The following is a 27,057-nucleotide window of genomic DNA, read 5'->3' on the forward strand; positions in this document are numbered from 1 at the left end:
AGCTAGTGTCTGGGCCAGGACTGTCTGACCCACAGTTAGGGAACAAACAGATGACTGTGGAATCAGATAGAAGAAAGTGGGGTGAGTCAGGGGGAGGCTGGGCCTTAAGGAGGAGGAGGCCTAGCTGTGTAGCTAAGCGTGGGAAGAATGTACTATGAGTCCTGTTTGGTAAAAACATCCATCTTCACATCTACCTTTTTTTTTGGTCGCACAGTACAGCTTGTTGGATCTCAGTTTCCTGACCTGGGATTGAACCTGGGCCACAGCAATGAAAACACCGAGTCCTAACCACTACACTGCCAGGAAATTCCCCACACCCATCTCCTGGGACAGCAAAGGGGCAAGGACAGCTGCCTGCAGGGTCACAGGTGCCTGGGACAGTGGTCACTGCACACACGCGTGGCTCTGTCTGCAACTCAACCCCGATCTCCAGGCGCTCCACCGTGCCCCAGGGACTCACCGTACGCCCAGGTTTCATGTGTGGATGCCTTCTGCCGGAACTTCTCAGCCAGGTGCTCCACACGCTCCAGCCTCCGGATCTCGTTCAGCAGCCATTCCTCGTAGCCCTTCTCCGCCTGCTCCAGCCGCTGCCAGGCGCCCGCAATGTCCTAGGATGGTTGGGGACAAGCACGACCCATCTGTTACGCTTTGGCCCCCCGGGCTCCCCTACGATCCCCTTGGTGATGTCGGCAGCATTTTCCTTGGTGTCTTCTTGTCCTTCCCTCACCCTCTGTACTCCCCACCCACCCCAAATAACCATCCCCATGTTCTGGCTTCTAAACATCTTCATTATCACCAGGCCTTTTTAGGACTCAGATGGTCCTTCTCATCAGTGAACAGTTACCACATGCTTTTCCAGATGTGGACAAAGGCTTACATGCTTTAATTTTCTGGCTACTAGAAGCTGAAGCCGCAAGGCGACTCAGCCCCAAAATGACTCAGAGACGGGGCTCTTCCAGTCGTCAACTGGCTCCTGGGCATCACACACGCGCCAGGCACTGTGGGAACCTTTGATGTAAGAGTGGACAGCACCTGTAAAGTTCCCAGGGCCCCTGTGCAGTTTTCATGATTAGGGGTGCTAGTGGGGAGAAAGACAACAAATAAGGAATTAAACAAGCAAAACTCCTATTTCCGACTGTGATGTGCTGCTAAGGAAAAACAACTCACAGGCAATTGGCACTGATGAGGGCATGTGAGAGTGGTTCCCTTAGGCAGAGACCCCTCTGCGGAGGTGGCATTTGAGTCGAGACCTCAGGGATGGAAGTGAGTGATGAGCTAAAGGCCTGCGGGAGGGGTGCACTCGGCTTGGGAAGGACCACAGCAGGTGGTGTGTCCATAGATGGGTGAGGGGCAGAGCAGCCAGAGATGAGGCCAGCAGGGTGGGGTGGGGGTCAGACCATGTCAGATCCCAGAAAAGGGATCTGGATCTTATTCCAGATATTTTAGAAAGTCACTGAAGGGTTTTGAGAAGAAAGGAGACATACTCTGATTTATGTTTTAAAAAGACGGGGACTTCCCTGGTAATCCAGGGGTTAAGACTCAATGCAGGGGATGTGGGTTTGATTCCTGGTTGGGGAACTACGCGATCCCACATGCCACAGGGCACCTGAGCTGGTGTGCCACAGGAAAAAAAATGTTTTTAAAAAGATGACGGCAGCATCTATGTAGAGAATGCATTTTAGAGGGGAAAGAACAAGAAAAGCAAGTAAGAAAGTTACTGCAGGGTCCAAAGAGAAGCACTGGCGGCTTGGCACAGGCAACAGCAGCAGAGGTAGAGAGAAGGGCTCAGATTCAAAATATGATCCTGAGCCAGTGGACCTTGCTGAGGAACCAGATGCAAGAAAGTGACAGAATGGGAGGATCTGAGATGACACCTGGGTTTGGGGCTTTAGTAACTTAGGGGTCAGTGATGCCATTTACTCAGAGCTCACTGCAGAAGGACACCTGGTTGTTAGGTTTTGAGACATCCAAGTGGACATATGAATCTGGCACTGGGGCAGAAATCAGAGCTGGAGATGTAAAATTTGGGAGACATTGCCATTATAGCCAGTAATTAAAGCCACGAGACTGGGATGAGTTCACTTGCAGGTGTCAAAACAGAGGAGAAAGTCAGGAGCCCCTGACCCAGGAACCATCCACCCACAGCCTCGGGGGAAGAAGCAAAGCTGCGAGCAGTGACTGGAAGGACTCGGTGGTCAGGCAGGAGGAACTCAGCTAAGTTCAGGAGGGGAGGGAGTTCCAAGGAAGCCATGGTCACAGCCACAGAGAACATGAAAACAGAAGGGACCACTGCGTTGTCAACACGGATCCTGCTGACTTTGAACAGAACAGTCTCCATGGAGGCGGGGATGGAAGCCAGATTACTTACTGCACGTTGACGAGTAAAAGAAGTAAAGGGACAGGAAGGAACCAAAAGTAAGGACCACAAAGAATTCTCTCTGGACGTCCTGCTGCAAAAGGAGCTGAGAAATAGGACAGCTGCTGTAGGGAGATGTGGAGTCATAGGAGGTTTTCATTTTTGTCTGGCAGATTCTAGACTGCTTCCTAATGTGGATGGGAAAGCTTCAGAAGCGTGGGAGAAACTGATATGTAGAGAGGGAGGTAAATGTCGGGCTGAGCCCTGGAGAAGGTGAAACGGGGAGGTGGTAACAGGAGGGAACAGAGGTGGTGATGGAGATGCTGGGCCACCCAGAGGCGGGGAGGAGAGGGAGGGACCGTCATCACCGGATGTCTGTCAGAGGCCTGCTCTGTGCGGGGCACCAGCAGCAGGGAGAGGCAAGAACTGCATGATGGCAGAGGGGGAACACCCAGAAGGAAGCGGACACAGGGTCAGAATTACAGTCAGCGCCTCCTCTCAGCGGCACACCAGAGGAGGGACTTTATGAAAAAAAGAGCGGGGTGCGCCCGGGGCCGAGGGCCTACTCACCGACACCATCTTGCCCTCGGAGGGCATGAAGGCCGGCCGGTTGCTGATCCGCAGCTTGGTCTGCAGGGTGTTGAAGTTGATTTCCAGCTGGCATTTCTCCTGCACCTTGGGAGGCTTGTGCTTCCGGCGATAATCCCGGAAGTCCTCCAGCTTCTTCTGCATGGCCTGCATGGTCTTCTCAGGAGTCCGGTTCTCCAGCCAGGGGATCGTGCGCCGAATCCATTCCAAAAGCTGCTCCCAAAACACACACACACACACACACAAAACTGCTGAAAACACCAGCAAAGTGCCCCCAGTTATAAAACAGAGGCATCTAACGATTGGGAATGGGTTGACCAAAAGCTCCCGAGATTACAGAAGTCTGTAACAGCCCCATCTGTAAGGAGGGCACAAATGGAGACTTCAGTCCCCACCCAGGGCCACTCACCCTTGCCCCAGTGATACTAGGCACAGGTTGAAAACTCAGAGTCAGCACGAGGCATGTTTTACAAAAATGAGACATTTACAGGAAACTTGGGGACCAGACATGAGCAGACAAATGCTGGATGGAGCTTTCAAATGGAAAAAAAAAGAAAACCAAAAACTTCACATGGTGGAATAAAATCAGGAAAGGATTGGGTTTAACTTAAAATGTATTTCTAGTTATAATCGGCTCAAATCTAAGGGGTCTACTTACTAGACAAAAGCACTGTAAATCTGGAACTGACTCAATGCCAAAGTGTATTTTAATAGCTAACTTCAAGGAAACCCACAGGATGAAGGTGAAAATGGCAATGACTCCCAAGGATGAAGTATGCTCCTTTCTCTTAAATTACCACCAAGGCCTACAAATGCCCTGCACAGTCTATCTGAAGAGGATGAATAAAGGACCATGTAAGAAAATGAAGGCTATCATCACTGAGGAGCATCTGTCCTTCAGTCCTGGTCATACTTCAACCCTGAAGCTGGCTCACTGGCATTAAATGATGCTGCGAATGGAATTTCCCCACAACAGTAGAAAGTAAAAACGGCATCATTAGCTTGGACTAGTACATACAACTGCTTGGGAAAACTGATTCCAAGTGTTCCGATGCTTTACCCAGGACAGGCCAAGTATTAGCCCGAGTAACTCACAGCGGGCGTGACTTGTTCTCCGCTACTGTCACTGTGGCTGGGTTCAAGCCAGAGAGGAGGTGGCTGTGGACTCAGTGTGGCCCTGCTTTGCTTTTGTCGCATGGTTGCTCCGTTGTGGCCAACTCTTTGCAACCCCAGGGACCATAGCCTGCTAGGCTCCTCTGTCCATGGGATTCTCCAGGCAAGAATACTAGTAAGTTGCCATGTCCTCCTCCAGGGGATCTTCCCGACCCAGGCATCGAACTCGAGTCTCCTGCATCTCCTGCACTGGCACTGGATTCTTTACCACTGAGCCGCCTGGCTTCCCTGGTCCTGCTTAGCTAATATTTATACTTTAATAAGAACAAAAAAAGCGCAGTGTGCAAAGTGCTAATCTAACCAAGAACCTGACTGAAGAGCTATAAAAAGGCAGCCTGGAAACTCATGCTCAAATGTCTTGGACAGAGGGCTCTACCAGCTCTGCCTCCACCAGGTTCCCCCTAGATATTTGATATTTAAATATACACACAGGGCTGCGTCTCTCTCCTCTCACTATGGATTGGGCATGTTCCTTAGATCCTAAGTCGCTGCGTGGAGCCGGGATTCTAAATACGGAGCACATCCAATGTGATGTCAGAAGCCAATGAAGCAGGAAAAAAACAAGGAGCACAATGTCATCTAGGGGAGTCCAACCCCGGAGGTGCAGAGCTTCTACTACACCTTGTAACATGCAACCTACTTCCATGCCCTGCAATGCTCGGAACAACCTGCAGCATGATCTTTGTGCCAATAATTAAGCTGCTACAAGATGAACAATTCCTGAGCGCTAGTGGAGTTTCCTACTTTATCCTACCCGAGATGAAAAATGCAAAGAAAAAAAAAAAAAAAAACACTTGACAATCCGTGTTCACCCTCTGTTTCTCACCCTCTGGGAGGGAATGGACAAGACCACGGGGACCCGTTTCCTTTACCTCACTCGCTAGCCTCTCATATTCTTCCATCAGCCTCTCATTCTCTTGATTCACAGCAAGAACCTTACATATCCTGTTAGCCGCTGTCTCGGCCTGTAAAACACAATAGGTAAACAGGACGGCTCTGTCGACAGGGACGTGCATACACAAGGCGGCAGGCGGCAGGGCGGGGGTGGCATGTGCCGTAAATGGTGCGGGTGCTAGGTTCTGGTGGGGTAAGCCTGAGGATATGGCTCTTTCACACTATGGGTCATTGCACTCCTTTGGGACAGTTTCATACAGACTTACACAGCAAGGTGAATATACTGCAGGGAAGAACGGGAAGATTAGCGTTAGTTGAAAACATGAGCTTTGTGGAACATTGAACAAGTTAGTAACAGAAATCGATGGGCCGCAGAAACAAAAATCTCTGGTCCCTGGGCATCCACCTGAGCCCTCCAAGGGGTCCCCAACTTCTGGGATCTAATGCCTGATGATCTGAGGTGAAGCTAATGTAATAAGAATAGAAATAAAGTGCACAATAAGTGTGATGCACTTGAATCATCCCAAAACCACACCCCCACCCCAGCCCATGGAAAAACTGTCTTCTCCGAAATCAGTCCCTGGTGCCAAAAAGGTTGCAGACCGCTGCTCTAACCAACCTCAAAACTACAGGGCGAGAACTCTCCAATCACATTAGATATCAAAGCATAGAGGACTGGGTTCTGAATGCATCTGTCACTGCCCTGAGTTCACAGAAGCCCTCTTCTCCCGAAATGAACACATAGAATGTGTTAGCTGGGATCCTTTCTTGGAACAGAACCTGCTTTAAGACTTTGTCTAATCCACTTGAGTAGCTGTTGTGGTATCAATAATTTTCTATTGTCCTTCTGTGGGGAGCTTGAGCTGGGAGTGGCCGAGTCCCTTAAACCACGACCATGAGACCCGTTTGGCTTCCAGCCCTCCTGCCTCGTCCCAAGCCTTGCTTCTGAAACCCTCATAGGGGCCAATTTCCAATTACCACCATTTGCTGGTGACAGGCTTATAGAGTTATAGAGATCACAGAAATAATACATCCCTTGTCCACCCGCATCTATAAGAGCACTGGAAGTAGAGATGTCGGAAGAGGCAGGAGGCAGAAACAGGGGACCATGGAGAAAACAGGGATACCTACCTATGATGTCCCTCAGGCGGCCGGTGTTAAGGAGTGTGCATTTTTTGAGGATTTAACACTGTTATCTTTTCACTATTTCAGTTACATTAATATTCATCTTGCAAGATGTTTGAACAGGTCACTGAACAGTGAAGGGTGTCCAGGTAGAAGAGAACTATTAATAAAAATGGGCCCTGGAAAGGCGTTCACTCCTCCTGGTCAAATCCCCCTTCACCGCACAGTCAATGCGGCCCAATTCTCACGGCTCTTGCTTTTCCTAAAGCGCGAGTATTTCCCACAACTGACTAGTGAAATATGAGCAATATCTTAGAAGGACAGAGAACTAAGAACACTTCAGGAACTTGAGGGTAAAGCTGTTCAATAAAAAAGCATTCACAGTTTGGAACTTGCCAAGTTAGGTCATTACAGAGCACTCAGAAAGAGCCCCAGGTAAGATGTGAAGCGCATGGACACACACCCAGGTATGCACGCGTGTGCTCGCGTGCACATGTAAACACGTAACTGAAACCAGCGCACAAGGGCAGCACGGCAACCAAACAGACGAGGGTTAAATACCTGCTCCGCGCCCGCGAAAGCATGGTAGAAGCAGGAAACGTATGTCATGATAGCTCTTTCATCGGGCTTGGGAGTGTTCACAATGTCTGAGAGAGGGAAAAATAACACAGAGAACAGACATACACACAGATGAAGAGCAGAAACCAGGGTGAACAAAGGGAAGAACAAACTGGTTTACATTTGACTTTCTGTGTTTCTTGGGCCCACCATCCTGACCTTTAGGAAGGCTGCACAGAACTGAACGCTTGTGAACACAATGCTTTCAACCGGCACATTTCTTTTTACATCATCAAAATGAGGGTTTCCCTCCCACCCCGGGTGGGCTTTTTTTTTTTTTAAGTGCAGGCAAGGTATTCCTATGGGAGCCCGGGTGCTGCCTATCAGAGTTGGTTCCCACTTCCTAAGGACCTGTGGGATCCTGCCTTTTAAGTGGATCACGTCATCCGCCACTTTGGCTGTGAGCAAGGTATGTCCCTTTGCGAGATGCAGGAGGACACGCAGACCTCTCTGGCCCCATCGTGGCCACCAGTTCCCCACCCCTCCCTCATAATCCTTGGCTTTCTGCTCTGTGCACAGCCCTCACTCAAATGGGGATGAAGTTTACTGAAAACAGCACATTTGCTAACCCTTCTATACATACTTACCATGCCACTGATAGAAACCACCCAGAGTAACAGAACTTCTAAAAAGAAGGGTATACATGACTTGAACTTATTACTATGACTCTTGCCACCATGGGTAGGAGCTGCCAAGACAACCAGCAGGAAGAGAGAAAACAGAACCACAAGAACATACACTCTTCCTTTCTCACCTTGGCCACCCCATTTGTGGCTGAATCATCAAGCTTTCTAACTTGAGACTCAGTTCAGTCACTGGACAGAATGCAGTTAAAAAAGGTGCCGTGTAATTCCCCAAGATGAAAGCTCGTCATCGGATTTCCAGAGGATATTGATAGGATCTGGGGTTGTGGAACAGCATGGAACCTTCTGGAAAACGAACATGAATGGCATACTACTTACTGCATAGACAGTACGTTTCAAAGAAAACTAGACTGAAAAAAACAAATGACTGCTTCTTTGGAACCAGATGGATCTCCTTACTCCGAAGAGTGGGGGGGTGGGCGAAAACAACTGAAGAAAAAATCAAGACACAGAAGGTGAGAGGTGAGTGGTGACTTATGTTTCACATCCTCACCTTCTGCGCACCAGCAAAAGCATGAGAGTAACGTAAGTATCTTAAGATAAGATAGAGACATAAGTCATTATGGCTCTCTCATCAGGTCTGGCAGCGTATACTAAATCCGTGTGGAAAAAAAGAAGGTTAACTGCTTGGATGTTCCAACAGCAGCAGGCCTCTCAGAGAGGCCAAAGTCTCGACTCTTCCCCCTTCCCACACACTTCTGATGTTTAAACTTTGGCTCAAATCAAAGAAGTCACATTTGCAAATTCCTTACTCTGTGTGCACTTCTAAGAACCGCCCGAGAGAAGCGCACGGCCAGCTCAGAAGAGTCCTAACCAAGCAAGTAAGTCGCATCCATGACTGGAGTGGGAACTCCAGAATTCCACTGGGTGCACACAACAGTGCTCCCTCCCTCTGGACAGACGGGGTGTCCCGGGGTCAACAAGGGGCCTCCTGCAGGTCCACACAGACCATGAGCACCGACAAACCTACACCTGGTGCACACTGGAGGGAGGACACAGAGAAACAACCTTCTCAGCTTTTTAAAAAGTGTGGAAGGTACTTAAGACAGGAAAGAATCTCACCAGTTTTTATTACAGGTTCATGGGCGGGTAGCCCAATTAGCTATTCCATTTAGAGTTCAGAGACCATCACAAATGATAGGAAGGAAGGTCAAGAGCAGTGGAAGGCGGGTAGAGGGGGTTGGGATGGAGGCAAGGATTTGCCAAAGGGATTAATGATCTGAGGGGAGGAAACCGGTATTAAAGACATTACAATGAAAGAGTGACAGAGGCAGGAACATGTTACTACGAAGCTGTGGGGATGGTGAGTCCAGACACAAGTGGCAAACACACAAAGGATAATTAACAGTGGGGGAAGATCTGCTGGGGAGCTGGTTACACCGCTGCACGCCCTACACCCAAGCCAGTCAAGTTCATAACTCTTTTGCCAGAAGACTCTTACAGAAACTACTCTGCAAAGAAAATAATATCATATATAAGCATTTTTCTGAACCATTAAAAACAAAAAAAGAAAAACAACAAGAGGCAAGGATGTCACAAAGGAGAAGGAAATGAACAGAGGGCCAACATAGCCCAAGTACTCAGGATAAGCAGAACATATGTCCAGACCAGGACTCAGATTAAAGGAGAGCCAGGAGCAAGAGGATGGTCGGCCTGCCAGAGACAGGGTAATTCCAAGCTCACCCTGCACTGTCAGAAGTCAGGGAGGCGTCAGTGAAGGCAAAGATGAATTTACTGTCACTTGTTTTTTCCTCTCTTCGGCATTCTAGCTGTTCATTCAAGTGGTAAACTCTGCATAGGTATTTTAATGTATGCAAAGTTTAAAGTACAGAGCACCCAAATGTAAACGGAGGTCAGAGGATGGATGGACAAGAAGCAAAAGGTACTTCTTCTACGTTGAGACTTCATTCTTTCATTGCTTTTCTCCCTCTAATGAGTTTGTGAAAAACCGTAAGTAGATTCCAAAGAATGTATTCAAATGTGTTCAACACCCAGTATTACAGGTGTTTGATAAAATGGCCATTAACAAACGGGCAAAATTAGACTTAACTGACTGTGGCCCCCAAAATGACAGATGGAGTCCTACTTCCTGGCACCTGTGAATGTGACCTTATTAGAAGTAGATCTTTGCAGATGTGATCAAGTTAAGATGAGGTTATGCTGGAGAAAGACACACCCTTAGTCCATGGTGACGGGTATCCTTTAGGAAGAGGAAAAAGACATAGAAACAGATGCAGAGGGAAGATGGCCATGTAAAGACAGTCAGAGACTGGAGCAATGCTAAAAGGAACTGAAGAACACCTGGGGCTTCTAGAAGTTGGAAGAACAAGAAGAGGTCCTCCTCCGCAGACTTTGGAGGGAGAACGGCCCTGCCAACACCGTGATTTCAGAGTTACAGTTTACAGAACTATAAGAGAATAAATTTCTGTTGTTTCAAGTCACCTACTTAGTGGTATTTTGTTAGAGAAGCCATGATACAGTCACCAAAAATAAGGAAGAAGAGAAGATTGACAACTGACTAGAATTAAGCTCTTTGTTTTCCCCCAACAATGCTAATTAGCAGAAGCAACAAACCAACAGAGAATAATAAGATTAGCAACAAGCACAGTAATATAAATTCCTTGAGGGCTGGGCCCTGCCTTATACATGTCATCATCTCCTGCAGCATCTCCAGGATCTTGTATATATGGTGGGTGCTCATCAAGTATCTGCTGAGTGAGAAGTGATTCATGCATAAGTGAAATGAAATAAGTGAATGATGTCCATGCATACGAGCTTTCAATGCTGTGCCAGGGCAAAACTCACACAAACTCATCTCACAGAAAGGGCAGGAAAAGTACTGAAACCAGTCCCCAGCATGAGGGCTGCTAAGCTGCAACATATTGAGAGGTTCCAGCTCTAACGAAACTAAATTTAACTTGAACAAATTAAAGATGAAACATGAAAGTCTGGGAGGCACATGATGGCTAACTGTTCTATAGTCTGTATTGTGATTCCATAACTTCTAGTGGGAAGGATTTTTTTTCCTTGTGGAGTCTTAAAGCTTAAGGAGATTTATTTGTTAAATTTCTGCCTATGTAGTTAAAAAAAGAAGTAATCTTATGTTGTTTAAAAAATTAAATTAAGATAGGAAGCTTTCCATTGAAAATCACAAACCAAAGCATTCCATTTCTTTGTCAAAGTTGAACCTTTTACCAAGTCCTTTCACTACAGTCTTGCTGGCTTGGTTTTGAGTAGGATTCTAAAAAATAATTTTGAAGTAGCTACACATGAAATATTCTAATAATTATGAGGCCAATGACAGAAACTTCTAAGGGACCCTAAGTGCTTCAGATGTAACCTAGAAGTCCCCATGTGTGGCTGTAACATAGGGAGCCCATAGATTTTCTGTTAAGTCAGTAAACACAATTTTCATCTCACCTTCTGCATCTAACATTTTGGGAATATCCAGGTGCTTCTCTGCTATCTCCATGGCCAGGTTGATATTTCCTATTGGGTCATCCTGCATGGAAAAGAATATAATCAGCTTTTTAACATGTTTTTTTGAACAGCACTGAATGAATTTTTTTATATGCCTCATTTTGGGTATGAAACTTTCCCATCCACACATAACCACAATAGTATAAGATTTTCTTTCTTATCTTTTCCCAAACACTTCAAACATTTAGACAAACAACAAAAATAACATAAAAATCGCTCAATCCATGCACACTTTATAAAATGTGAGCAAAAAGTCTGAGAGAACAGATACTGTGTGGCTGGGAGGAAAGTTGTGAGATATCTCCTCATGGACGGGAAAAAAAAAAAACCACCCTGGATACCTTAGCATTTATTTCCAACTCTTAATACCAAAATTTAGATGATTCCAAAAGGAAGCATGAAACATACATTTTTCCAGATCTGGGAGGTGGTCTCCAAATATTTATTAGTGCAACACTAACTTTACATTTATTTATGTTTTAAGTGCTAGAAAATGCTGCTTTTAGCCTGTTTAGGTGAAACTTTTAGATCACTAAAGATTGTTACAACATGGCTACAAAGAGTCAAAGTTTGGTTTGCAGAATATTAAATTTAAAAAATCAAATTATTAAAGAAACCATAGAAACAATATTGTAAATGAAAACTGTGAAGAAATTTTTGTTCTTAAGACTGTGTTTGTCTTCCACAGTAAAACTGGTTAAATATATAACATAACAAAATATATTTAACCAGAAGTTTTTAACTGAAATACTGAAAAATTAAAAGATGTATTTAATATTTCTTCTTTTTATCTTCTAAAGAGATTAAGTACCGTGAATCTGAAATGGGATGGGGGAGTATATAATATAGAAAAATCAAAATGAGAAGTAATGTTATTCCAGAGATGACTATAATGAACTTTACCATCAAAGCCATTTAAACATTTCAGAAGCTACAATGTTTTGCAATGAGAACAATCACTTTGATAAGGTGAAACATTTAAAACATGCAGGCTTCAAAGACGTTCAGTGCTCAAGGAAGAAACCAAAGCAAGCCTCCTGGCCTCTCAGAGTTTACTATCATTTCAGGCAAAACTTTTTTTCAACTATCACAAAGCATATAATCCTTTTATTAAAAGCAGCCATATAATAAGGGGAGTTGTAGCTGCATATTTTATGCAAATGTTATAAAGCCAAATAGCTGAGTCAAGTTTCTTTTTGTTCTTAACATAGAAGAAAAATGTCAGCATTAAAAACAAAGTAATAATTCAGAGACTTTGTGAATGGTTTCTCACTTAGAATGTGACTTGACATAAAACATGGCAATTAAGTGTTTTCTTGGCTCAGCTACTGGTATGTGACCCTGGGCAGATTACAAAATTCTCCTCTTGTTCATCTGTAAATCTGGGATAATGAGTACCAACTTAACAGGCAGGTTACAACACATAGTTTACTGTGTGCTACGAAGACTGAAAGACTGTTTGTGCATGCACATGCTGTGTGCCCAGTCACTTCAGCTGTGTCTGACTCTGCGACTCCATGGACCACAGCCCGCCAGGATCCTCTGTCCACAGGATTTTCCCGGCAAGAACACTGCAGTGGGTTGCCACGCCCTCCTCCAGGGGATCTCCCCGACCCAGGGACTGAACCCATGTCTCCTGCACTGGAGGCAGATTCTTTACTGCTGAGCCACTGGGGAAGCCCTTGTGTATGTATAATATACATAAAATATATGTATTAATATTAACAGTAATACCCAGATGTATGACACATACTAATACATACATAATATATATACTTATTAAGTGCCTAATCTAGAGCTGATCAAAGTATTAACTGCTATTGTTAATTATTATCATTTTTTTACTGATCATAGGTGGCCAATTACCACATGTCTATTGAACTTTTGTAATAAAAACTTCCCAGGTGGCGTTAGTGGTAAAGAATCCGCCTGCCAAGGCAGGAGACACAAGAGACTCAGGTTCAATCCCTTGGTTGGGAAGACCCCCCGGAGTAATGGAAATGGCAACCTACTCTGGTATTTTTGCCTGCAGAATTCCATGGACAGAGGAGCCTGGCAGGCTACAGTCCATGGGGCTGCAAAGAGTCGGACACGAATGAGCGACTGAGCACTAAAAACTGACCCTTATAAAACTGCTAATGAAGTTAGGTCTATATAGTGTAATTCCCTCATTTTGCAAATAAGTTAAACAGTAACTGAAAACAATATACACTGTCTTCACGTTTCAGAATAACTCTGGGGTGAGAATATACACTTGGGGAAGCTGAAAAACTCTGGCTGCCCACTCCCTTCGGCAATCTTCCACCTGAGGACCACAGTTCTCATCTTCAGGACACAAGTGCATTTTTCGTGTGCTACCCCATGGTCAGTGAAGACAGGTCAGGGGGAGGGTGGTGACAACTGCAAGGTGGCCAAAGCCAGCACACTCGTCCACCCCACCCGCCACGGGTCACGCCGTGAGAGAAGCATGCAGCAAAGACCAGACTCCACACCAAACACAGCGACTAGAGGTGCACGGCCAGCCAAGCACACAGCAGTGGGAGGCAATGCGCCCGCCGCCCTGGCAGGAATGGTCCCGGGGCATCTTAAGTCTCTACGTGGCTTTGTTACTGGGCATAGACTGTCCACTGCAATATTTAGAAGGGGGCAGGATTTCTTTCTTCCATCACAGATCATATGTGCAAACTATTTTAAAGAAAGAATTCAGACTATTTGAAACTTAAGCGCAATAAAAGCTTAAGCTTAAAGGAATAATGAAACTTTCCTAAGCTGGGGGAAAAATAAATTTCGTAAGTTGAATTTTTTGAAAAGAGAAGGACAAAAATCCCCCAAACCTCTTTTCTAAGGGTGCAACTAACACCTTACATCAATAGCAAGGTAAATATGAAGCATCTCTTGTGTGAGAAACAAGTTAATCAACTCTGAGTAAATATGTCAGCAACTAAATCTTTCAGAAAAGATAAAAGGAATTTAAATACGAGGTTTGGGGTATCTGCGTCTCCTTCCCCAGATACTTCACTTCCCTATTTTCAATCTGGGAATGTAAAATCTCTAAGAAACATATATAAAGCTTTCATAGTAAATCAAGCCAATACAACAAACATCGTAATGTGGGCCAAAATGGTGACCTGGCTCTGGGTCTCGTCCTGCCCTAAAATGACGGGTGAGCACGCTCCTGGCCACCCTTCCTGTCCTCACCCCTCGCCGGGCCGGCTGGGAGGGCATACTGGCAGCAGCCTGGGTGTTGGTGTGAGTTCAGGGCTGACGGGCTCAGTCTCAGACGACATGCTGGGGGCAGGGTGGACACAGCATGCCGGGCCCCCCAAATGACCTTGTTCAGCTTTGAGTAGTCAATGAGGTCGGGCCGGTGTCTGTGGATGAGCGCACAGAGTCCAAGGCCGTCTTTCCAGCTGCACGACAATCACAGTCGGGAGGAACAGGAACTCGGGTTAATGGAGAGGCGCCGGCAGCAGTGGCAAGGGGCTGCCCTTGCTCATGTGTTGGCCTGGAATTTGGGACCCGGAGCCCCAGGTACCTCCCTCACTCCCCCACCCAGTGACGCCGTGGCCCCTTCCCTGGGAGTACTCATCTCTCTCCTGGGGGCTGCCGAGGACTGCCACCCCCTTACTAGTCTCGCTTCCATCTATGGCTTCGGGTTCAGCCTTGCTGGGGACTCCCTCCCTGCCGCGCTGCTCCTGCGCTGGTCAGTTCTGTGCTGGGAGAACCAGCAGGGCCGGAGGGAAGATGCTCCCCCCACCACCGCCCTTCTACCCCCTCAGGGTCTGGCGGGTCTGGCTTCCTCCTCTCTCTCTCCTCCAAGTCCCTGGAGTCGGCCCAACAGACAGACACCAGGATGGTCCACCCTGAAACGCCCAGGACACACGTTCCTCCAAGAGCACACTCCTTAACACACTCTGAAATCCTACCCTCTCCCCTATCCTTCTTCATAGGGTTCTTTTCTATTATTGCTTTGTTTGTTTGTTTGTTTGAAGGCAACGATGGGTAAGTACTTGAAGGACTAAGCTGGGAGAGTCTAGATTTCCGCTCTGCCCAAAGACACCACCCTCAGGATAAGAGCTCCCTGGTGACGAGCAGCAGGTTCACTGAAGACCAGGAGTGGGAGTCTTGGGCCTGGAAGGGTGGGGAAGAAGGAGACCCCAAGGGCTACACTGTTGAAGGGCTCAGGCCCATTTTGGGCCAGAGAAAGAAAAGGAGGTGAGCAGAAGGCCAGACTGGGCCTCTGACATTCACCCAGCAGGTCCCAGCCTTTCCAGGTCCTCTCATCCTGACAGCTTGTTGTAGGAACAGCAAGCCTCCTCCTCACCTGTGTGCACTCAGGACACCTAATAATACTTATTTCCCTAGATGAACCTCCCCAGTTGGTCCTGGGGGCTCATCTGTATCCTTCATTTCTTTTCTCTGATCTATGGGGGCTGGGGACCCATTTACATTCACGGGTATCCCTATCACACAAAGGGAGAAAACATAAACACCTGGCAAAAGATGTACACGAGAAAGGAAAGACTGAAGCAAACATGCTCTCACATCATTTCTGGATCTCCTTCATTCAGCTCCCTAGAGTTTTTCAAACAGGCCTTTTCTACTTTTCTCCAATCCCAGCCTACAAAGCTGACTGATGAAGCATCTTCTGGGCACTGCAGACAAAAGGGACAGGGTGGACCTCGTACATGGGATATGCAGACCCTATTTCAATGTCTCCTTGTCCCTGAGAAGCCAACCCTGCTGTACCCCTGCATGATGCTCACAGTCAGTACCAGTCTCCCTAGCCTGAATCCAACGTTTTCCCCAGTGGAACCCTAAGTATCAATCAGTCCAGAGCCTGAGTTTTACTTCATACAGAAAACGCCCCACAGACAGGAGACACTGAGATAAACAAACACTGCTCTCCCTGCCCACTCATGTTCCGGAGGGCATATAAGGGCCCCGGGGCCCTGGCTGCTCACCTGGTGTGGAAGTTCTGAATGTTCACATTTCTATAAGGAGCGGTCTTCCTCTGACACCAAAGCAGCAGGCCTTCTTTGGCAGAGGTTTCTGTAATGATAGCCAAGAGAAAGAGTTCTTGGGGAAATACCCTCACCCTCACCGGTCACTCACCCAAGTTCTCATCACTTGCTAAAGAGACCTCCCAGAGGGCCCATCGCCAAAGGCATCACCTCTGCAAAAGGAGAGGGGCTGGAGCCCTGTTCCCAGGGACTGACTTCTGATGCTCCTTGAAGGGGCTTAAAAAGGATAATACAGAAGTGACAACAAGGTATGACATAATGAAAACCAAACCAGCCATCAGGGGTACTGGTAACTTACCTTCCTGATGAAAAAAAATTTTTTAATGTGTATAATTTATGACTTAACTAACCTGTCATTGCCTGGAGAAGGAAATGGCAACCCACTCCAGTATTCTTGCCTGGAGAATCCCATGGACGGAGGAGCCTGGGGGCTACAGTCCATGGGGTCGCAAAGAGTCGGACACGACCGAGCAACTAACACATATGCACAACCTGTCACTGATCTCATTTAAAATGTATATTCTTAAGTAAATGGAATTCAGAGAGGCCACTGTGTCTGAAATGTATTCCCTTCTATATTCTCTCAGTGATTTTAAAATACTTAGAGGTTTTTATTGGCAAATTCCACGTTTGGCCACTGGGGTTCTGACCAAGGTGAAAAAAACAAAAAACAAAAAAGCAACCACTGCTGGGAATTTCCTGATATTCTAGGGGTTAAGACTACACGTCCACTGCAGGGGACTCAGGTCCCATCTCTAGTCCGGGAACTAAGATCCGGCATGCCACAGAGTGCGGCAAAACAAGAAGAACAAGGGGCACCTTGCTGCAGCAGGCATGACGACACTGCTTAGATGTGTCACTGCTGGGAGCGCAGTACAGACCTGACGTCCCAGCTGCCACGCTCTGAATCACCCCTGCATCCCCCTGAGGACACACTTCAGCCCCAGGCTGAGCAAGGGAGGGGCACCAGAGTGGGGCCATTCCTGCCACAAGCCGGACTCCGCTGAGAGCAATGAGGCCGAGGGACTCCCCCATCCGCCCGGCTGAAGCTGCCTGAGGACCACTCTGCAGAATGACGTTTTTCTTTCCCAAGTCCTTCTCTCAACAGCACAAGTGTCAGCCAGGCACTATGCCTGAAGGCACCCTGCCATCTGCTGCTTCCCCTCATCTTATCCTCCCCCCATAGGCATTTCCCCCAACAAACCTCTAGCATTTCTGCTATAAACTGAATATCTGTGTCCCCCCCAAATTCATGGGTTGGAGGCCTAACCCCCAGTGTGATGGTACTTAGAGATGGAGGTGATTAGGGTTAGATGAGGTCGTGAGGGTAGGGCCCTCATGATGGGATTAGTGCCCTTATGAGATGAGCAAGCTCTCTGATGTCTCTTTCTTTCTTTTCCCTCCTGTCTTTCTCCCTTCCCTCTTTTTCTCTGCCATGTGAGGACACAGAGAGAAGGCAGACATCTACAAGCAAGAAGAGAGCCCTCACTGGAAACTAACAATGCTGCCAACCTGATCTTTACTTCCAGCTAAATAAATTTCTGTTAAGCCACCCAGGCTATCGTATTTTGTATGGCAGCCTGAACAGGTTATGACAACTTCTAACACCATCTTGGCACTTGCTTCTTAGAGGACCCAAAGTTTCATACATCCAAACAGCTCCTCAAAACCTGAACGTGTGGACTCTTATTCAAAATTGGGCCTTGGTCTTCTATTTCAGTATGAGGTTGACTTTTTCAAATCAAGATAAGTATTCTATAATCATTTCTCTAAACTTCCCATTTCTAGTTCAGACTTTTCTTTGACCCATAATCCAGATGAAATAATACAACCCCCCAAATTTCATGTGCTCCAAGAATAATCTGAATGGCTCCTGATCATGTCTCTTATTAATAACAAGTTCCTGTTAAGGAAAAAGACTGAAAGTTCTAAGACTTTATTGTAATATTCATACAGATATTGAAATATGGCACTTCATAGCTAGCTGTTCTGCTATACACATAATAGCCTGCCTTTGGGGTTCTGGCCAATGGAATTAGTAAGAAAAAGTACAATAGGAGGAGATAATCCAAACTTTTAAAATAAACTTTAAATAAAACTTAGGTTGGTGCTCGCTTCAGCAGCACATATACTAAAATTAGAATGATACAGAGATTAGCATGGCCCCTGTGCAAGGATGACACGAAAATTTGTGAAGTGTTCCATATTTTAAAATATTGTATTCTAACACATATAGATAGAATATAGAAAAATGGTACTGCAGAATTTATTTACAGGGCAGCAGTGGAAAAACAGACATAGAGAATAGACTTACGGACATGGGGAGAGGGGAGGAGAGGGTGAGCTGTATGGAAAGAGTAACATGGACACTTCATTACCGCATGTTAAATAGGCAACGGGAATTTGCTGTGTGTCTCAGGAAACTCAAACAGGGGCTCTGAATCAACCTAGACGGGTGGGATGGGGAGGGAGATGGGAGGGAGGTTCAAAGGGGAGGGGATATATGTATACCTATGGCTGATTCATGTTGAGGTTTGACAGAAAACAGTAAAATTCTGTAAAGCAATTATCCTTCAATAAAAAAGAAATTAAAAAAAAACTTAGATAAGTAAACATACAGAAAGTAGATTAATACAATCTTATAACTGCCGCTTACATTTAGATTTATGATTTTTTCCTAAAGATTTTTTTGACAACCATTTTTAAAGTCTTTATTGAATTTGTTACAATATTGTTCTTTTTGTTTTGGTTTGTTTGGCCCCAAGGCAGGGGATGTTAGCTCCCCAACTAGGGATTGAAACTGTACTCCCCCACGTTGGAAGGGAAGGTCTTAACTGCTGGACCACCAGGGAAGTCCCTCAACCTTAGATTTGTAAGTCATTTTGTAAATCATTATTGTTTAGTCACTAAGTTGTGTCTGACTCTTTGCGACCCCATGGATTGTAGCCCACCAGGCTCCTTCCATCCATGGGATTCCCCAGGCAAGAAAAATCATGAGTTTAACCTAGTTTCTGTTTGAGTATGTCTGAACACTCTTAGACCATGAATGCTGAAGCAAGTATGTTCCCTATTGAATTGGCTACTGTAACAAAGCTGACTCTCTCCCACCCCAATTTCACTTTGAGGCTTCAACGGAAGGCTACAAGCCTGTGCCAAATAGTACATGACTGAAGCACACCTCACCCCCTGCAGGTGAGGGTTAAACCTGAAAAGTCCACACACAAAACCCTGACGGTGGGTGTACAAAGCATGCTGTAAATGGGCAGTACCATCTGCCATTCCATCACGAACAACCACACCACCAAGGAGTTGCATCTACTCAGGCATCTCTGCACTGCCCTCAACAGCTCATACGGCAGCCTCTCACATTCCTTCTTAGAAGAGGCCCGTCGTTTCTGTTGATGGAGAGCGGCTTCTCAAAGAATTCAGTCTAAATGACAATGCTTTTTTCCACACAATATATGTCATTTAAATAAATTAGACAATTTTTCTGTACATTTACAGAAATTAAGTGAGGTTTCTAAGAAATGACTCCATGAAAGTTAAGCAAATAAAGAAATAAATTAGCAAATTATCTACTGTGTAGGACACCAAAAGACTTCTGTTTGAAGAGATTTAAGCACTTTGCCAGTGAAATCACACTTCTGAATGTTTATTTCTTTGTCATTGGAAAATCTTTCTATCATGATATGGTTTACAAAAAAACCATGATTTGATTATCTTATCTTGGGCACATTAATAATAATTTGGGGGAAAATCTCTAGTGGATCATACCATTCATAGTTACATTTGAACTAGAATTAAGTTTTCAATTAATATTATCAGTGACTTAAAATGTAACCAATCAGAAAAACCTGAGGTCAAGTTCACCTCTGTAATATCTGTGGGAAAAGGATTTGCTAGTGTAGTAAATGCAATGATGTGAACAAGATTTTTCAACTTGTTCTACAAAGTGGGCTCAACTATTTAAATATTTAAATGTAGAAGTATATAAAAGTGATTAGATGATTACAAATTATTCTTTCTTAATAAAGCAGGAATTTTTTAAAAGCATCTTATTATTTTCACAAGCATGAAAGGAATGTACTTTAATAAGAGTACATTGTATGAGTGACTTTCCTGGTGGTTCGGTGGTTGAGAATCTGCCTTGCAATGCAGGGGTTATGGGTTTGATCCCTGGTCAGGGAACTAAGATCCCACATGCCATAGAGCAACTAAGCCCGAGAGCTGCAACTACTGAGCCCAGATGCTCCGGAGCCCATGCACCAAAGCTAGAGAGTCCATGTGCCTGCAGTGAAGATCCTAATGACACAATTAAGACACGACACAGTCAAATAAATGAATAAGTAAATATTTCTTTAAAAAAGTCCAGTGTATGACTCAGTAAATTCAAGCTGGCTACTATTCCTGAGCTTGAATTATTGAGGCTTTAATATCATTATATCTTAGTTTGATCTTTAGAGAAATTCCAAGACAGAATTGTAAACAATACTCTCAGCCCTTACCATTCAGGTGCCTGGTTATCTGTTAGGTGACAAACTTGGAGAAGGTTGAACAAGTCAGACTACCCTTAAGTATAACGTGCAGCTATGCATTTTGTGATTCAAGTGCTAAACAAGCCAAGTTCTAATTTTAAGAACGTCAATTTGACACTTTTGACAGTGCTGAATTCATCAAAATATTTGGGAATGCAGTGGGTGTAAAAGACTAAAGATTTGCATCTTCAGTGGCAAGGCCAAGGATTGGGATTATATTACAACAATGGAACAGTTACTGGGCTGAAAGATAGGATGACGATACAGACTTTGTTTTTTAAAAAAAACAGAGGGGGGAGGGAGTGAAGGATAAGAGACAGAGGAAGTTAAAAAAGAACTAAGGAATGAACAAACAGATTTCAATTGATTATCTTTTCGCACTTGGAAAAAAAGGGTTTCAAGCTGTGAAGTCTAAAGAACTGTTAAAATCATGAACCGACAGTATAATAAGCAATAAAAAAGCTAAAAAAAATACTCATTTAAAGAAGCGACTTCTGTTCTGAACATGTGCTCATCTTTTCCTAAATGATTCCACCCCCATGAATGAAACAGCATTGCTGGGGTCTTTTTTTCATACAAATAGAAAACTCGTGAAAACCCAACTCAGGCATCTTTCATTCAATCATGTAAGTGACTGTTCAGTTTTACAAAACTCTATTCAAACTTGACTTTATCAACTCAATACCAAGTCTTTTACCTTCAACTGAAATATCCTGAATAGCAAAGCGCAGGATGATGGTCCAGATCATACCCAGCGTCATCTTCACGTTGCCATCAACAATTTCTTTAGGTAAGAAAAAACAACAAAAAAATGAGGTTAAAGATAACATACTCAGCACATAAAGTTTTCCTGTGAGTCTTCTGTAAGTTTTTACTTCAGAGCTATTGGAAAATAACATATGGAAAGACCAGTTTCTGTTTTTGTAACTGTCGTAGCATGGCTAGTTATAAATGTGGTGTTCATAACCAAATGTCTCCAGTTTAAATAAATTCTAAGTTAATAATGAGCACAGATCTTGCATATGTAAAGTCACTGAAAACAACCCAGGGATTACCCAGGTTTAAAGACTAGACATGCTAAGGTTCTAAATAATCACACACAGAGAGCACAGGCTCATCTTTACTCTGATCCTTCTCCTCAAGCTCCCCAGTTGGCAGGCTGTCGGATTCAGCTGCAAAATAAATGAATGGCAGAGTAGTCTCAGCTCCTGCTAGACTCACCAGGACTCCCAATCTCCCACAGATAATGGAGATCCTTCCTATTAGTTCTTATTAAGAGTCACTGGGCTGAGGAAACCATAATTCAAAAAAACACATGTACCCCAATGTTCACTGCAGTACTATTTACAACAGCCGGGACATGGAAGCAACCTAGATGTCCACTGACAGATGAATAGATAGAAAAGTCGTATAAAGCTCCCTGGTGGCACAGAGAGTAAAGAATCTGCCTACAATGCGGGAGACCCAGTTTCGATCCCTGGGTCAGGAAAATCCCCTGGAGAAGGAAATGGCAACCCACTCCAGTATTCTTGCCTGGAGAATCCCCATGGACAGAGAAGCCTGGCAGGCTACCTTCTGGGGGGTCAGGAAGAGTTGGACACAACTGAGCGACTTCACATTCACATATTTACAAGGGACTATTACTTGGTCATAAAAAGGAATGAAATTGAGTCAGCTATAGTGATGTGGATGAACCTAAAGTATGGTGTACAGAGTGAAGTAAGTCAGAAAGAGAAAAACAAATATTGTATATCAATGCATATATATGCAATCTGCAAAAATGGTACTAATGAATCTATTTGCAGAGCAGGAACACAGATGCAGATGTAGAGAACAGACTTGTGCACACAGCAGGGGAAGAAGACAGGAGGACAAACCAAGAGAAGCACTGACGTATACACACTACAACGCGGAGAAGACACAGCGAGTGGGAAGAAGCTGCTGGGTAGCACAGGGATCCGCGCGCTGCTCTGTGATGACCTAGAGGTGTGGGATGTGGAGAGTGAGAGGGAGGCTCAAGGGGGAGGTGATGTACGTGTACACACAGCTGATTCACACTGCTGCATGGCAGAAACGAACATAACATTGTAAAGCACTTATACTCCAACTTTTTAAAAAACTCGCTGGGCTGTACAAACTCTTTCTCCTTCAGATGATTAGTCTTAAGGAGACAGCAGCGTATCTGACTCTATTCATTTTTCTGCACAAAGTATAAAGAGTTTCTCTTTATTATGTGTAATATAGGAAAAATTATTCAAGTTAAAATTATTTTTTAAGAAATGTCACAGGTTCTGATTCTTTTCACTGCCGATCACCTTAGTTCTTCCAAAGTCATAATCTTTAGGCTACGATTATTTTTCAAATGGAAATCTTGTCCAGTCCACAGTTGTCATATCTGTCAGCCTTGCCACAATTATTTTAGTTGGGCCTCTTTGATTGCCAATGGAATACAGACACACTCAAAACTCCCCATCTGTAATCTCTGGGATCCAATTTTCTAAAACAATTTACTTTAGGACCATGTTTAGGGTCAGGAAATGCATCTGCCTAGTTCTGAATCTGACACCCTCTAAATCTGAATCTGACACCACCTTCCCAGGTGGCTCAGTGGTAAAGAATCTGCCTGACAATGCAGGAGATGCAGATTCAACCCCTGAGTCAGGAAGATCCCCTGGAGAAGGAAATGGCAACCCACTCCAGTATTCTTGCCTGGAAAACTCCATGGACGGAGGAACCTGGTGGGCTACAGTTCATGGGGTTGCAAAGAGTCGGACATGACAGAGCACACACACACACACACGAATGCATAAAGTTCAAACCACATTCATTCCTAAGTTATCACATCCTAGAACAACAAGGTCATTGGGATAATGGCAATATCTTCTTAAAATCCAGACGCTGTGTTCTCAAGATAAATGCCTAAAAAAAGAAGCCATCTTTGTTTCATGCTAAATCAGTACAGTAATAAGTTAAAAGCTTAATATTCGAGGGGCAAGTATCAGCTCTATTTGACTCTATTCTTTTCAAACAACTTTAGAGCCTTGTTTCCTGTTCACGGTACCCAGAGCTTGGCAAAGAGGAGATGGCGGGAGGGAACAGAGAGGGAAGAAGGCAACCAGCTGCAGGCCCACTGCCCTGTGGGGGGGTTGGTGCACTTTCCCATCACACCCCATTTACCTTCTGCCCCGATGGACACCAGCTTCACGCCTTTGCTGGCTATGTAATCCAAGGCTTTGTTGACATTAGCGATTTTGTGGAATCGCATTTTTCCTCGGTCAGGTTTGGGCAGCCTTTCCCCTGTCGGGTGAAGAAAGAATCGTGTAGACACAGAGAAAAGAGCCCCCTTGATGCAGAATCAAGATGACAAAATTCAGAGTACACGCCCTCCTTAAACAAAAATCGTTATCTGACTGTTCCTCGTGTGTCTCCAGTTTTTGTAAATCACAATACTTTCAAGATGAAATGCACCAGAGCAGAGGCTGTGCTATGAACTCCATATGCTTTTCAGACCTGCTGGGAGAGCCTTGTTTGGTCTATGAGCCAATGTTTAAATAAGTAAGAAAAAAGCTGGCTGGGGCCCCCGCAGCCACTGGAGTAGCTGACCAGCTATGAGAAGTCAGGGAGCCTCATTCAAATTGCAGGGCTCATCTCAGACATGGGAATATGAGGATACCCAGATCAGGGCAGCCCTGCCTTCATCCATTCTCCAGTCCAATGTCTAAACCAGCTAGCTGACATTCAGGGCAAGGTATAACCCCTCAGAAACTCTGACTCCTGTTTGCAGAGTTAAGCCAATGTATACACTGGCTTTTGGCATGAAAGACAGTTTTTGGAATACACACTAGCTGGACTAAACCTGGACAGGGCAGCCTGGTGAGGAGTTATATAAATGTCATTTTCTCTTCTCTCATTCTGTTTCAAGGTGGGTGGCAGAAACATTATTTTAATAAGTCCGTTTTAAACAGAATTCGCTCCTCTTTTAGAAGAGAAAAATAACTCCAGACAGATTGCTCTTTGGAAAGTTTTCTTTGCCAATAATACCATGTTCTTGCCCAGTCAGGTTCAAAGGGAGATTTTAAAAAAAAAAAAAAAAAAAACAGATGCATACATATCTACTGCTCAGACAAACTGGGTATAACACCTACGAAAAATGTTTAAGACTCACCTGAGATGACTTCCAAAAGTAGCATGAGCTTAAGGCCATTCCGGAAATCTTCCTCGATGTTCTCGATCTGAGTGCCAGCTTTCCTGAGGTGGGAGTTACACCAGGCGGTGAAGGTCTGCAACCAGAAGCAAACAGTGCTCAGCACAGCTCTGTCCACACTCAGCACCCCTGCGTGGGCCACACCCAACCTCTTACCCCTTCTGGGACACAGGAGGCTGGGCCATCTGGGAATTGGATAGAAAGAAGGATCTGCAGCCCAAAGATAAGATACAAGTAACATTTCCTCTTTAGAGACAAAGAAAAGGAAGTCATTTATTTGGTCTAACCACTTGAGGAATTTTTGTTCACTTGAAACAGGTACTACTTTTGGAATTAACATATACACAACTACTCTATGTAAAATGGGTAACCAACAAGGACCTACTGTATAGCACAGGGAACTATAGTCAACATTTTGTAATAACCTATAATGCAAAAGAATCTGAAAAAGAATATATATCTATACACACACACACACACACATATATATACATACATACACACATATATCCTCCTCAAAGCACTGCATGAAGGAATCATGCCGTGCCTAGTCACTTCAGCTGTGTCCGACTCTTTGCAACCCCATGGACTGTAGCCCACCAGGTTCCTCTGTCCATGGGATTTTCCAGGCAAGAATACTGGAGTGGGTTGCCATTTCCTCCTCCAGGAGATCTTCCCCACTTAAGGATCAAACCTGCATCTCCTCTGTCTCCTTCACTGCAGGCAGATTCTTTACAGCTGAGCCATTAGGGAAGTCTGTATGTATATATATATACACGGTTCAGTTCAGTCACTCAGTTGTGTCCAACTCATTGCGACCCCATGAATCACAGCACGCCAGGCCTCCCTGTCCATCACCAACTCCCGGAGTCTACCCAAACCCATGTCCATCAAGTCAGTGATGCCATCCAGCCATCTCATCCTCTGTCTTCCCCTTCTCCTCCTGCCCCTAATCCCTCCCAGCATCAGGGTCTTTTCCAATGAAAACTTTCGCATCAGGTGGCCAAAGTATTGGAGTTTCAGCTTCAGCATCAGTCCTTCCAATGAACACCCAGGACTGACCTTAGGAAGGTTGGATCTCCTGGCAGTCCAAGGGACTCTCAAGAGTCTTCTCCAACACCTCAAAATCTTCAACTTCCATACATCCAACATACCACTGGAAAAACCCTGAAGATGGACCTTTGTGGCAAAGTAATGTCTCTGCTTTTTAATATGTGTCTAGGTTGGTCATAACTTTCCTTCCAAGGAGTAAGCATCTTTTAATTTCATGGCTGCAATCACCATCTGCAGTGATTTTGGAGCCCAAAAAATAAAGTCTGACACTGTTTCCACTGTTTCCCCATCTATTTGCCATGAAGTGATGGGACAGATGCCATGATCTTAGTTTCTGAATGTTAAGCTTTAAGCCAACTTTTTCACTCTCCTCTTTCACTTTCATCAAGAGGCTTTTTAGTTCCTCTTCACTTTCTGCCATAAGGGTGGTGTCATCTGCATATCTGAGGTTATTGATATTTCTCCCGGCAATCTTGATTCCAGCTTGTGCTTCTTCCAGACATTTCTCATGATGTACTCTGCATATAAGTTAAATAAGCAGGGTGACAATATACAGCCTTGACATACTCCTTTTCCTATTTGGAACCAGTCTGTTGTTCCATGTCCAGTTCTAACTGTTGCTTCCTGACCTGCATACAGGTTTCTCAAGAGGCAGGTCAGGTGGTCTGGTATTCCCATCTCTTTCAGAATTTTCCACAGTTTGTTGTGATCCACAAAGTCAAAGGCTTTGGCATAGTCAATAAAGCAGAAGTAGATGTTTTTCTGGAACTCTCTTGCTTTTTCGATGATCCAGCAGATGTTGGCAATTTGATCTCTGTTCTTTTTGAACTAAAAAGCCTTTTCTAAAACCAGCTTGAACATCTGGAAGTTCACGGTTCACGTATTGCTGAAGCCTGGCTTGGAGAATTTTGAACATTACTTTACTAGCGTGGGAGATGAGCGCAATTGTGCAGTAGTTAGAGCATTCTTTGGCATTGCCTTTCTTAGGGATTGGAATGAAAACTGACCTTTACACACACATATATATGCAAATATATATGTATACACACACGTGCGCAAACACATACGTATACATACACATGTATGTATATATACACACAAACACATACACATACACACATATACATATACACACATATACATATATACACACATACATACATATATGTATATATAGACACACAAACACATACATATACATATATACACACGTGTATATACACACAAACACATACATATACATATATTATACACATATATGCATACACACATACACACATATATACATATACACATACATATATACACACATACATATACATATATACACATATACATATATACACATATACATATATACACA

General features: G+C 44.6%; 1 protein-coding gene and 1 non-coding gene across 2 annotated transcripts in view; one reads left to right on the forward strand and one right to left on the reverse strand.

Moving 5' to 3' along the window:
* Nucleotides 1–27,057, reverse strand: part of ACTN2 (actinin alpha 2) — a 77,881-nt gene that overhangs the window by 19,627 nt on the left and 31,197 nt on the right. Inside the window, exons 2-11 of the mRNA XM_043477019.1 lie at nt 24,603–24,717; nt 23,615–23,734; nt 21,135–21,221; nt 15,843–15,930; nt 14,210–14,288; nt 10,819–10,900; nt 6,698–6,783; nt 4,990–5,082; nt 2,927–3,157; nt 461–608 (exon numbers count right to left, since the gene is read on the reverse strand). Coding sequence (XP_043332954.1) covers nt 461–608; nt 2,927–3,157; nt 4,990–5,082; nt 6,698–6,783; nt 10,819–10,900; nt 14,210–14,288; nt 15,843–15,930; nt 21,135–21,221; nt 23,615–23,734; nt 24,603–24,717 — 1,129 coding nt within the window. The remainder of the gene's footprint in view (nt 1–460; nt 609–2,926; nt 3,158–4,989; nt 5,083–6,697; nt 6,784–10,818; nt 10,901–14,209; nt 14,289–15,842; nt 15,931–21,134; nt 21,222–23,614; nt 23,735–24,602; nt 24,718–27,057) is intronic.
* LOC122446875 lies at nt 18,010–18,113 on the forward strand. The gene has a single exon (XR_006271035.1). It is a non-coding gene; the product is annotated as a U6 spliceosomal RNA (small nuclear RNA).

The sequence above is a fragment of the Cervus canadensis genome, chromosome 8 (assembly GCF_019320065.1).
Source record: "Cervus canadensis isolate Bull #8, Minnesota chromosome 8, ASM1932006v1, whole genome shotgun sequence".
Taxonomy (NCBI): Eukaryota; Metazoa; Chordata; class Mammalia; order Artiodactyla; family Cervidae; genus Cervus; species Cervus canadensis.